The 14371-nt window shown below is 37.8% G+C and overlaps 1 protein-coding gene across 1 annotated transcript in view; it reads left to right on the top strand.

Moving 5' to 3' along the window:
- Positions 1-14371, top strand: part of LOC129266447 (rho guanine nucleotide exchange factor 12-like) — a 116635-nt gene that overhangs the window by 94492 nt on the left and 7772 nt on the right. The window contains exons 33-38 of the mRNA XM_064103408.1: positions 650-878; positions 1677-1771; positions 2243-2307; positions 2904-2982; positions 10892-10974; positions 11379-12642. Coding sequence (XP_063959478.1) covers positions 650-878; positions 1677-1771; positions 2243-2307; positions 2904-2982; positions 10892-10974; positions 11379-12642 — 1815 coding nt within the window. The remainder of the gene's footprint in view (positions 1-649; positions 879-1676; positions 1772-2242; positions 2308-2903; positions 2983-10891; positions 10975-11378; positions 12643-14371) is intronic.

Raw genomic sequence — 14371 nt, 5'->3', positions numbered from 1 at the left:
CAAATTCTACATAACTCCCTGGATGTCACGGGAAGTCATGGAATTCTGTTTTCGAATGTCTGTGGGAACCCTGCTTTTACTTTTAATTCATTTTCATTTCAGTCTGGATCCGAACCTCCAGGTTCAGCTTCTTATTAACATCTATCTTTGTACAAATTTTCAAAATACCAAATGGAATTTATAATGGGCACGTGGCATGAGTGTAAGGGCTGCAATGTGGAAATTTTCAGTTTTTGCCATGATTTGAAGAGGGATCGAACCTGGTGGGTGTTTCATAAAGCTGTTCGTAAGTTAAGAGCGACTTTAAGAACGACTGGTGATCCTTTCTTGTGGTAAATGGTATATTCATTGGCGATGGTTAAGCGCATTAGAAAGGTTCACCAGTCGTTCTTAAAGTTGCTCTTAACTTACGAACAGCTTTATAAAACGGCTCCCTGATGCTGATGATTCACTTTGTGTGGAAAGCAAAAATGCCCTTTCTTTTTTATACCTCAACATCTACAGTATTATGAGCTCCTCTTTTGAAAGACTCTGCCACAAAGACATCATCCTCTTTGCCCTTTTCATTCTGTTATATGCCTCCTTATCTGCATCCTTTTTCTTTAAAATCTTCACAGATTGTTTATGTTTTCATTTTGTTTTCCTCCAGATAAAAAAGCCTTCTTTCTTGTCAGTACCTCGTCTGCGGCTGGTCCTCAGATCTACGAGCTCTGTACAAACTCTTCCCAGGAGAGACAATCCTGGATGGATGTTATCCACACCACGCAGGAGACCGAAAGGAAGCAGTCCAAGGGAGGGCGTCGTAACGCAAGGATAACGCCCAATCCTAGGCCTCTACCGCCGGAATTACATCCTGTGTATGAGGAGACCTCAAAGCCGTAAGTACATGGATGCGTGTGTGTGTAATTGAGTTTTATCAGATGTGTATTAATCAGATATGATTAATTACGTCTGGGACCATGCTTTCACGTCATCATCTGAAAGACGTGACCTCGAACCTCTGCATCAATTTGTCACTTCCCCATGCAGCCTGGATTACAGGCGCACGCCACAGTGCCCAGTTATGCATTTATCAGACTAAAGCTGAATACAGACTCTTTGAACTTATTTTCGGCCATAGAAAGTTTACCCTTTTCATGTAGGACAGGGATGATTCTAGATGGTTTTCAAACTTTTCGTCCATTTCTAAGTGGCGCCGCTGTAAGCAGGATTTCGTGAAGAGGAAGAAGCTGTTATATGCCATGATATTCTACCCTCTTTTGACAAAGTCAGTCCGGCAGGAGTCCAAAGTTCAAAATCTGGTTTTGTCCCTGTTGAATGAGGGTTGCTGAATTCACCTCACACTTGTAGCAATTGCCCTTACCCCTTCCCTCCACTTTGCCCCATTCACTGCATCCTCCATCCTCAACCCGACCCTCCTACTCTCCCCCTCCTCTTGCTGCCACAATTTAAATAATAGGACTCTACCGGAAAACAACATTTTGTGGGCGGGGCAGTTCAGGAAAAGACATGGAAATCTGTGATGCATGTGCAAGACAGCTTACTGTGCAAACTACTAATTAATTGAGTACAAATGAAATCTAGTAGAACCCAGTAAAATCCAGATTAATCCAGTTTAATCCAGTGTAGTCTAGTGAAGTCCAGCGATGTAATCATGGTCCTTTTTCTCTTAACAGTGCAGAGAAGCCTGAAATAAATGAGCCACCTGAAGTGGTCAACAATGTGGTCATTGCTCCCCAACCAGAAGTGGTCACTTTGAACAACAGCTCAGGTCAGTATTACCATGGTGACAGCTTTGACTCTAAAGTTTGGTTTGATCTGATGAAAAATTTGGTTTGGTTTAGTTTGATCTGAAGTAAAATTTCCTAATTTCAAGTAAGCATAAATATTTTGACATGTTAAAGTTTTACCTGTTTTCACACAAAGCAGCCATGTGCACATCATAATAACATGACATGGAAATGAGAGGCCAAATGACGTCACACACTATCTTTTTTCAATTTTACGAAATGGACAATTTTCCCTTCCCTCAGTATCTGTATCTTTCATAATTACAGAAGCCCTTGATTGGATCACACTTAATTTAAATTATGGCCATCTCACAAGAATGAATTGAACTACTTGTAACATAACAGAAATATATTGAAGTCTAGAAAGATGTTAATATAGTAAAGATACATGGTATGTTTTGTTAGATTATGCTAATCTGACCTAATAACTTATCTGTTTTTGCCTATAATAGAAACCAAATCAGATTCAGAATCAACTGAAGACATCAGAACTGCTCTAGAAAAATCAATTAATCAGGTGAGAAATTAATTCAAATTAAATACTTTCCATTAAAAGATTTTGTGCCGGTGGCTTTTGGACTTGGTACAAATGTCTTCCAATGCTTAGTTTTATCTACAAACTTTCTTATTAACAGCCAACCTGTTTTTATGAAGTCCTAATGAGAAGAAATATTTTTTGACTATCTTTGATGACCTCCCTGTATGAAACCCTGAATAAAAATGAGTTTACGTGTGGAACTCCTTACTTGCATGTACTTCCTTAATCCTCTTCACACTTGTCGGTGCATAAGGCCTCCACAGTTGAGAGCCAGTTTCCTCTGTACTGAGCAAGTGTCCCCAGCCCAGTCCAGGTTTGGTTTATTGGCTTCATCTCCTCTTCAATAGTTTTCCGCCGTGTCCCTTTAGGTCTTCATCTCTATATTAGTGCTGTCTTTGTCTAGTACATGTATGTGACCCATCCATCCTCACCTTATTCATATGTTTATGTCATTGATCCCCCTTATTTCTTGCACTTCCTTGTTTGTCAGTATTTGTAGCCATCTTATCTTCAAAACCTGTGTAATTAACTCTTGCTTTTTTTCTCTCAATCATTGTTTTTTTTTTAATATCCAGGTACCTGGTGAGGAAGCCTCTATCTCAGAGAGACTTCAAAGTTCACTTCACATTGTTAATAGATCAATACCAGTACTAGGTGAGTGTTCTTTACACAGTGAGCCAGACTGGTTTGGGCGATTCGCCGTTTTTTTGCCGTTTTTTCTCCCTTTTTTCTCCCTTTTTCCCCCACAGGAAACGGCTAGAAAAGGGCTAGAAAACGGCAAAAAAACGGCGACAAAAAAAGTGTACCGACTATGGAAAGCTAACTGTATCCAACAATGATTTTCATCAGAATAAAATAGCGAATATCTCCATTCGGGAAAACGGCTACAAAACGGCGAATAAAGGGCGAGTACTTCCCTCGTGGAAAACGGCTACAAAACGGCTAATAAATGGCGAATACCTTCCTTGTGGAAAACGGCTACAAAACGGCTAATAAAGGGCGAATACCTCCCTTGTGGGAAACGGCTACAAAATGGCTAATAAAGGGCGAATGTCTCCCTTGCGGAAACAGCTAACAAATGGCAAAAGGCACAAAAGTAATAATAAATAAGACTAAACAAGTACAAATCAGCAAATAATGTTGTACCACACAAGCGGGTGCATGAGTGACAATTGTGACAACTTGGAATAACATGTACGGTAATGTATGGTGGTGAATATACCGAACAATCTTCATTTTTTCAATCATATCAAACCTTTCTTAAAATTCATCAAACTTCCACCATAAAGTAATGACGAATACCTACTAAATATTAAGATTTTAAAATGGCTGAAATCAATAGGCCTATATCTGAAAAAAAAAACTTCTCAGCTTCCGATTGCGCCCCTCTTCGCATGTGAAATGATTTGTCACTTGTGGTTTGATACCAAACATGTGTTTTCTGCTGTCATAAGAGAATTAACAAAAATCTGTAATTAACTAATTTTCACCATTTGTTTGTTATCTTTAGAAAATAGATACTTAGTAAATATGATTTTTTCATAAATTTTCTTTTGGAAAGATGTTGCAAAGTGCTAAATGTATGCAGTATACTCTACTCTCCTGTATTTTTTTTCTATATCTTCTTGGGCTTGTTACAATCGTTTGCTTTTTCGGAGCGGTGATGGCCGCACCCTTTCGAGAAAACCAGGATAGCTTTTCTCGAAAGGGTGGGTTGAGGGAGGGGAATCAAATAAACACACCTTCTTGGGACAACTGGGGGAGCTTTTCATGAAAGGCTGTGTTTAATAGTTTTCTGAGCCAGTCGTTTCTACGAAAATTATTCATCAAATAATAACAACAACATAATGCTATTGGTAGAAGTGCACATATGGGGGACTTGGGGGCGCTTCCCCTTAAAATGACGACTAAAAAAGGAAAGAAAAGAAAAGAAAAGAGAGAAAGGTGAAATATATCATTTTCTAAATACATTTATGTCAAAATCTACTTTACAAAATTTGATCTTTTTAAAATGAAAATATCGAATTTTTTTTAAGGCTTCCTCGCTCACAACGTTTAGTATATTAGCATTTGCATAGAAGTGCATGTGACGAAACATATCAGTGGCGTAATGAGCCAAAGATTTTGAAGGGGCTAAATATGGCATATCGGGCAAATTTTTTTTTTTTTAAGTTGTGAGCGAGCAAACATTAAGACTTTTTTATCTTAACGTTTGATGTAAACGAGAAGACACCCGTAGCATTTCATACCATTTGAAAACTTAGATGCTGTAATGATATTTTCGTTAGATAATCTATTTATCAATAAATATCACATCAGCTACATTGGCACTCTTCATGAAGCCAATAAGGCGCCGATTGATACATGTTTGTAACAAGTAAATTGTCATTGATTCGTCAAGTATTTTTTTTTTTGTCAGAAGCCTTGAAGATTAAGCGATGCTTGAGTTTTATCATATGACCATGATCAAGGAATTAAATACATGGTAACTAATGTAAGGGAACTTAGATGCTGCATAAAGGAGTTCGGAAATTGTCTCCTCAAATTCTGTTAACTTAAAAATTCAGTAATGGAACAGGTATACATGTATTGTTTAATTGCTCTTACTTTGTTTAAGTGTTCAGTTGCGTGCATGTCACCTGTAAGCTATATGTACAAGCTCTCTTGGAGAAGACATGCACGCAACTACCGGGGCAATTAGCATCTGCAATTAAAAGCACAATACATAAAGATGGCTAGAGAGGAACCTATATATATACTGGCTTTCAATTACTTATCAGTACATATAAAAGTTAATGATTTTGTTGTAATCGTTGTTTTTATCGACATTATCATTAATAATATAAGTTTTACTTGAGAAATTGTTGTTCTACTCGTGCCATACTTATTCTAATTCATATATTATTGTATTATTATAGAAGGATAATATTACACTTTATTGCTTTAATTCATACAGTCCTGACAAAGATCTTCTTACAGATCAAAGCTTGACCAAGAAAGCAAAAGACAACGGCCTCATGGTCAACTTTTCTTTCAAAACATTCCTTCGTCAACAAAACGAATAAGTGACTGGCATTGTTATAAAGCTCCCAGTTTTTTCACTATATTTAAAGAATATGATGATTATAACGACGTAATACTCATTGAATATGCTATTCAGTAACATATTACCGAACATATTAAAAAGTATAAAGCTTGTAAACATTAAAAATAATTGATTAAAAACCAAAGCAATGATTAGAGATGGTTCAAAACAAATAAAATACATTATAGTTATATATAGAGGTCTACATGACAATCACTTGAGTAAAGCTATTACCTCACGACAGGGATCTTTTCTCGATTTTGTTTTTCTAATGAAAGATCTATTGAGTACTTTCCATATGTCACATTAAGCCCTATGTGCTTGGATACTTTATTGAGTTAGCTACAATTGATTCATTGTACATGTTATGCCAATTCGTCTAAATCCACGTGGGTCTTATTACCAAAATCGTCTAGCGTCATTTTGATAACCAGCTTGTGCAAAATCGTTAACCATAACGCTCATTGTATAATCACTGTATCATATATAATTTATGTGTTTTATTGAATTAACAAAGGTATTAACGAAATCACGATATATATACATGCATATATAATCAGAACAATAGAGACAAATCAAACACAAATATCAGAGAGAAAAAACAAAGATAATATAAAATAATATGCATCTTATCCACATTCTTACAAAGAAAATTTCTTTTTTTTTTAAAATAAATTTACACACATAATACGTTTATTAAGAAAAAAAATAATTATGTTATCGCCATCATCACCGCATCAAAATCATTACCACCACCATCATTCTCGTCCTCTTCTTCCTCTTCATCCCCCTTCATTATCACCAACATCATTATTTACATCACAAATACACTATCATCCTCGATTATCATTCCATTTTCACAAACGCTGACTATTGTAGTAGGTCAGGGATTGGACAATGTGGTTTGGGGGATTCATCCGGGTTGAAGAAACACAACAAGAGATCACAAGAGATCACATATGGAAAACTAGCGGACAGAAGGTCCTCGCTGCACGCGCGCACCCTTATAACACGCAGAATTCCCTTGCATTATACCCTTTTTTCACAAACAAATGTGTACCAAGGACAAGCGTTGATTCAGATAGAATTTCCGCCTCCCTGAAATGAATGGTAACAACTTCTTCTATCAGATGACCATAATTTTCTTTACATTCAATTGGTGGGAAATATGGCACTTTATTACATTAAAATCACTAAAAACCATCCATAGTCAGGAATATGTATTGGGATAATGGGTTTGGGGGACATTTTTATAGTACCCGGGTGGATTATATCCCTCGTCACATCGGTGGGTGGTGGTATCATGAATTTCCGCCCAGATTACAATAAAGGGCACATTGTAAGGCAAATACTCATGAAAGAACCATGGAGATTGGTTAATAAGGAAATAGGGCACTTTTATCATCAAATCAGAGGAGATTTTCTTTGTGATAGTGATGTCCGAAGAGCAAACCTACACTCGTGACGGGTCCATTATGTATACGAGGGGTGCATCCTAGCTTACCACTGCATAGCTAAGTCTGAAAATTAAGTTTTGCTTATTTCTTTCATTTTATAATGATGTTTAAATGTTCAAACAACGATAATTCATGAAAATTGACTCAAAATATTGCGAATCAACGCTGAAACATTATCTGTGTATACATTTTATCCCTCTGTAATGCTATTTCACCCATAAAGCCGCAATGGAACATTCCGCACCACTAGTCATACGATGATCGCGAGGTCTGCAAACGTCGTCTGCTATGTTTTTACATGTCCGGTACACTGCGTACAAGTTTTCGATATGTGGCGTAACTTTAAGTTGAAACAGATTCTTCCTATTGTTAGGTGTTAACCGCAATTTTCACACCTTCATCCATTGTTCACAAAAGGTGCGAGACGGTGTAATTAATTGACCCCATTCAAGTCGCGACAGCTAGGGCATTCACTCCAAAGCTTCTTTTATACATTTTAAGAGTTATCTTTCCTAAATAAAATGAAGGAGCTCAAGTGCATTGGGGTCTTTAACACTATAAAACACAGTTTTGACCAATACACCAACGAGATCGAACCAGCTCATGACATCATGGAGGCTGATGTATGCCTCCCCCAAGTAATCAAAGTATATCAAAGTGGTTTGTTGGATACTGCTTAAATGACCAATGGCCCAGTCACATTTCCCTTACGGCGGGTCGAAAACATCCGTTAAGACTTTTTTGTACCACCTACACATTAATAAAACGGCTGTTTTTTTTTACTCGCCGTACGCCGCGGTAGGGGAAATGTGACTGCAGCATCAGAAACATGAAAAGTGCCTTTCTGCATATTATCATGCGAGTATTTGAATTAACATAAAATGGCAAAATACCAAGTGGGAGGCAAGTGCATACCGGGGGTGAAGTTTTTAAGAGGGGTCAGTGTGTTCGTAGGTGAAAGGACAGAAAACGCAATAGAGAACCACTGGAGAAAGTTGCAACATTCAAAATTCTGAGCCAAATTCATAAATGTAATATTTATTATAGGATGTGATATACAGTTCCCTTTAAGTATAATAAGCAGATGAAATAAATTAAGTATGTGGGAATTAATATTGCTGCCCTTATTTGCCTCTGTGTTTCATTAACGACATTGATTTGGTCAATGTCATCAGTAACTCATCGTACACTTAACTTGCGAGGGTATGGCTATATATATTTGTACAAAATACCCCCACTTACATGCGCGAATCCATGGGGGGCACAGGGGACACGTGCCCCCCCTTTTTTTGATAAGGACAATTAAAATTTGTAAAGTAAAATTGCCATTTGAAAGCAAGATGTGCCCCCCCCCCCCCTTTAGAATTGAAGACTTTTTTTTTTGGCTTGTCAAAATTTTCCCCCGAAAGATTCCCCCTCCTCCCTTTTGGAAGATCCTGGATCCGCCCCTGCCCACTTCCATACAGATTCTTGGATGTGCCCCATCCCTTTACGCCAGTTTATTCGAAGGATTTTATTGGTTCATAATTAAATTTGTAATACATTTAAAAGTCATTGGCAGTGGCGGACCGTGACCCGGATCGAGGAGACAAAGCATGGGAGGGGCACTGTATTGTTTGTGAACAATGCTGTGCCCCTCCAATGCTTTGTCTCCTCTGGGTCACAGTCCTCCACTGGTCATTGGTATCAGAGAATAATCCATTAAACCTATCTAGGCCGCCCCCCCCCTCAACGATTCGTGCAAAATTTTCGCCGCTCGCTAAATTTTTACTTTCAAGTCTTGCGCAACTTTTTAGACCAGTTTTGCGTCACCCGTGTATGCGGTTATTATATAAGTACATGTCACACCCAAAATTGCTCAAAAATGTGATTTCGTGTACAAAGTCAATGCAAATTGTGTTTTCAACAAAAAACATAAATGTATGATTATTTTGCTGGTCTAGATGTAATGCTGTTTATGATATCAGAAGAGTCCCAAACAAATTTAATTGAAAAAATAATGAAACACAAAATGTAAAAAACAAAGAAATACATAAGAAATTGCAAAAAAACGATATAAGACATAAGAAATTGATCTGATATCGCAATTTTGTTCATGTACACAAAGAGTTCTTATACCATAGAAACATAGAACATTCTGAGCTTTGAAGGGAGTTGCATGAAATAAATTACGATACAATTTTGTAGATTATGTCCCAGACAACCTGCGTGCCAATATTCGGCGCGAGAAATTTTGCATTTTTTAGTAAATAGGGCAAATTTAAGCTCTTTAACTACATTCGACTTTAAATGATTTATTGTTCTCCATCATAAAAGATCACAAAGAGGGGGATTTGATATTATGCCCCCCTTTCCAAAAAGTGAGGGACGCGTCCCCCTCGAGTTCCCGCCCATGAAGAAGAGAAAATAACAGTAAAGAATGAAGTATTCAAAGAAGTGTCAATCCAATTCAATTAAATTTTATTTTCACATAAGTCCACATGAAATATAAAAAATGTTGAAATAAAACAATTAATGTAGTAGGCCTATACAATATGTAAATAAGATTTATGAAAGAAGGCCTAACCCCCCCCCCCCCCCCCCCCCCCGAAAGTAAAATAACAATTTTTTTTTTACATGAATGAAAATGAGAATTATTATTAAATATTACCCATGAAAACTAGAGCTTATTTCCAAAAGGAGTTCTTAAGAAAATCTTAAGGTTATAGAAATATTGCAAATATATATTCTACGTTTTCTAGTTGCTTTTTCTCAATGCATATCACACTTTTTCACATTTTTAAAGCAATTTTATGCAATGCACTTCTTACTAATTCGCCATTTCGTCTCAGTTTTCTTGCCCCTTTTCTCTGATTTATGCAATGCACTTCGTACTACCCATTCGCCCTTTTCTTTTTTTTTCTAACCTTTTTTTTTTCTTTGTTTCATGCTCTCACCTCTTACTACTCATCTGCCCTTTCTCTCTGTTTTTTTTCCCTTTTCTCTCTGTTTTCCCGCCATTTTCTCTCCGTTTCTTGCAATGCACTCCTTGGGACCCATTCACCCTTTTCTCTCCGTTTATGCACTGCACGCCTTACTACCCATTCGCCCTTTTCTCTCCGTTTTATGCAACACACGCCTTACTACCCATTCGCCCTTTTGTCTCCATTTTCTCGCCCTTTTGTCTCCGTTTATTAGCCGTTTTCTCTCAGTATCTTCACTCCTCTAACAGGATCCTTGTCCTTAACATTCGCAGTTTTCTCGCCGTTTTCATGGGGAAATCAATAGCTCCGCTTATATTGAACAATGATGGCACTCCATAATAATTCAAGGTTTACATAGGAAACCTAATGTAGCCGTTTTTTGGCCGTTTTTTCTCCAAAAATTCTCCCTTTCTTCGCCCTTTTCTAGCCGTTTTCAAAACGGCGAAAAAACTGCAACTTTGAATTTCCCATAGGTTATAACACACAAAACGGCGAAAAAAGGGCGAAAAAACTGCAGTGGCTCACTGTGTTAGGGAGGGAGGTGAATGAAAGGCTGCAATAATAAATGAATAATATGAGTTACATTTATGTAGTGCTTCATATTTTGTGTTTCTAAGCACTTTACTTTGTAATTATTATCACCCTGGTCATAGGATCCATCATTTTTCCACACATAAAGTGCACCATCTCCACTCCTTGGGGAGTATCCAGGCCGGCAATCATTTTTACCAGTGCATACATGTCAATCTAATCACATTGACGTTTGCATCCTTCCGGGCACCCATTTAACATCTGGGATGAGGTGACAAATGTGAATGAGTGCCTTGCCAAAGGACAATAGTGCCAACAGCCATGTTGGATTCAAACCCTCGACCCTTAGTTTAAGAGTCAAGGACCTTAACTACTACACCACATCACCTCCAAAATACTTTGTGGTCACTTATTGTGAAATCTTCATCAATAGTGTTTGATCACTTCATTCCATTACTGTAATAAATACATTACACTTAACACATTTAACACTTTGTATCTGATTTTTTTTTTACCTTTTTGTTCAGATGAAGCTGTTGGGGAGTCAACAGAGAATGCTCTCCTAGTGAAGGCCCTGAACCTATTGGCAAAGCAACTTGCTGAACTCAACGTAAGTAGTTACCCATTCAGTTTCATATTAAAAGGACATGAATATATGAAGGAAAATAATTTTTGAACATTATTTTAGGTGTGGTAAAGAAAAGGGGGTTGATGAACCTGTGACAAGAGCTTGGGATCAGGAAATGAGTGGCATAAGAGAAGATGAAAGACCACAAATTACATGGAAAGATATGGTGAAGAAGGAACGAGGTAAGGTTCGTCTGGACAATGAGATGCTCAAGACGGAAAGAAGTGGAAGGAGGGAGGGCCATCATGGCTCAAGAGTCAGTATCCCTTTGTAAGAATGAAAATGAGGAGGAGGAAGGGGAAAAAAAAAGTTTTGAGGGATTTTCATGAACTGTTTTCTATAAATTATCATATCCTACAAATCTTTGATATTTTTCTTTAAAACAGGAGAAGCGTCATTTAGAGGAACTTGAAATGAAGAAAATGAAGGAGGAGAACAGCAACTTGCAGTCAGATTATGATGAGTTGAAAGCTGAAAGGAGACAGTTAACAGGAGAACTAACAGTCATGAAACATGAACTGGGTAACCTACAACCCGACCCTCTCCAGAATAACCCTGGATCAGTAGACTCTATCCCAAATACTGTCAATGAGGACAGACTAATGACTGACAAACAACAGAATCGGCAATCTTACTCTGGCGATTCGAGTGCTACCGAGTCGGAGGATTCTAAAACGGTTGAGTCGTCGGACCCGGAGGAAGCGACGGTCGTTGTGGATGATGAGAATAAGAGTTTGAATGAGCAGGATTCCGATGTTCCGGTGACGCCCAACGAGATGGTACAGCCGGAGATCTTCCATGCGGACACTCAGGTAGTGAAACCGGTAGTGAACGAGCAGCTCCTGGAGTTGCAGTCTGCCGCTGGGTTACCCAGTGAAAGAACTGAAGACGAGGAGACATCTGTGTGTGTACCGGAGGCCTTAGTCACTGAGGATATCGCAAATGGACTTGAGGAACTCAAGATTAGCGAATCAAATCAAGACTATGAAAATGGTAACGAGAAGGTGGGTGTTGGGGTGGAGGATGAATGTGCCGAGGAGGAGAATAATGTGGACGTGGTCAGAGATGAAGCAAATTCTGAAGTGCAAAATTTAAACGCGGTAGTAGACGTTAACAGTAACCCTAATGTAAGTACTGAGTCAGTCAGCCAAGATGATACGATAAGTGAAGAAGGTGAGACTGAGAAAGCACCAGTGACTGTAGATGCTGACACTAAGGATTCGTCATTAGGTGATGCTAATATTACAACTCAAGAACTTGAAGCATCTGATGAACATCAAACCCTTGATGAGTTAGAATCTTCCACCAAAGAGGAGCCAGGCTCCCACCCGTGCCTGATTGAAGTTGTGGACAATGATATCCCCAACGCCGAAGACATTGTCTCAAGCATAGAGGAAAAGACCCAAGACAACGTTGAGCTTACTCCAGAGGAAGAGCAAAAGCTACAGACCATCAAGACGGACGTGATCCCGACAACAGACTTGACGACGGTCTCCGAGCAGACGCAGCTGGACAGTCGGGAAGGTGGTAGCCGACCGGTTAGTCTCATTTCGGAAGACTCTGCTTCTTCGGACGTCCTTATCAGCGGCTCTGCAGAGGAGATTGAAGACACCACTGATGCGGGCAGACCGGGAGACAGGAATTCACAAGGTTTGTATTGATAAGGAAACATTATCCATTCCTGCATGATTAGGGCTTATTGTTTGCTGCTTGTAAATTCATTCCACAGATATAGATATATTTATTTCTACAAGGATCCATGACGTCTGCTCCTGCGACAATTGCTTCCACTGTAAACACACAGATATTCAACCAAACATCAACCGTACCTTATTCTTACACAATTGATTCTGAACGGAGAACCCTGCCACAGCTCTAACATTTATCCTCAGATACTTGGAGCAATTGTCGCAGGAGCGAATGTTGTGTCGCCATCTACAGAGCAGAAAGCTCCTCAGCATAGTCATGTGGTTCTTGGATAGGTTTCATTGTCTTAATTTCATGTCATTAATCTAGATGGGTTAAGGTAGGACTTAATTATTCAACGGAAAACTGACTATTCAACAAAGTTATATTCTTAATATCATGGTCCATGGTTGACATACAGGTGTAATAGTGATTATAAATAGTTATCTATAGTGCATTATGGCAGCATATGATTAGATCAAGTTATAATGAGTATGCTTTTGAATGTATTAAAGTATTTTTCTCACATTTCCTATCATTACTACTGTGTTGATGAATAATATTAGAAAACAGTTCTTGCTCTTGAAATTGCAAAATAGAATATTGAACATTTTGATCTGCCTTCATACCTTTGCTTGAAATGTTAAATTATGACAGGTTCAGATGATGTCTCTAACGATAACGAGAAGCATTGTATGTTATCATAGATTTACTGTGAGTTAAACTCAAATTTTAAACTGAGCAACCCTTATTCTTGGTTTCTGAGGGAAGCGGAGTATCATATCGATCTACATGTACATGCATTATTACTATCGGTATTCTTGTGCACTTTCTTAGGAATTTAACATTGAAAGACTAATATCATGGAGGCTGTTCAATGATTGATATTAAGTGTGAATGTTACATGTATGTGTGTAATCACAAGAAGTATATGATGTCCAAAAAACATGTTATTTAACATTTATTTAAGGACTCGTGATAACCCTTTTCCAACTTATTTATCACATCTGAGCAAATGCCTGATTTCTTTATCGTCTTATTCATCCGAAAATTAAGAATTTTTTAAGTGTGGATTCCTGCACTCATTAAAACAATACATTGAAAAAATAAAAAAATCTCATTTTATTATGCGTTAAGCTTCAAAGAAAGACCTTTAACTCAACTGATGGTCAATTTTGTTACAGCTTTTTTTTTTATGATGCTACATTGGTTCTCATACATGTGCTAGGTAATGTGCTGCACTCCTTGCTTTAGTGAGAAAGCAACTAATGCATGACTTTGTCACAAGTGATCCAACATTTTATCAGCAAAACAGAGCTTTTCATAAAAAAAAAAAACACACTAAGAAGCAGTAGTTCACACAAACTGCACAACACTAATAGGGCATCATGGCGCAGCTTATTTTAAAAGTGCTAGCATTTTTATCATTGTACTATTTTGTCAATAAGTATTTTCTTGATGTACTGAGCTAGTGACTTGATTCCCAGTGCTTTGCTCAGGTTTGACTAAGCTCTTGTGTAAATGGTAATATTTTTCATATTTAATAACCAATCATTAATAAGTACAAAATAATGAAAAAAAACATTGCTTTACAATTACATCAATTCATTCAATTGAATTTTGAGAGAAAGGCAAGTAAATTTATATTCGCCGAATATTACGAAATTGCAAATTATCTGTTGGAACATAAGAA

The sequence above is a fragment of the Lytechinus pictus genome, chromosome 8 (genome assembly GCF_037042905.1).
Source record: "Lytechinus pictus isolate F3 Inbred chromosome 8, Lp3.0, whole genome shotgun sequence".
Lineage (NCBI taxonomy): Eukaryota > Metazoa > Echinodermata > Echinoidea > Temnopleuroida > Toxopneustidae > Lytechinus > Lytechinus pictus.
The sequence above is the reverse complement of the archived record's forward strand: the minus strand, read 5'-3'. Positions and strand labels throughout refer to the sequence as shown.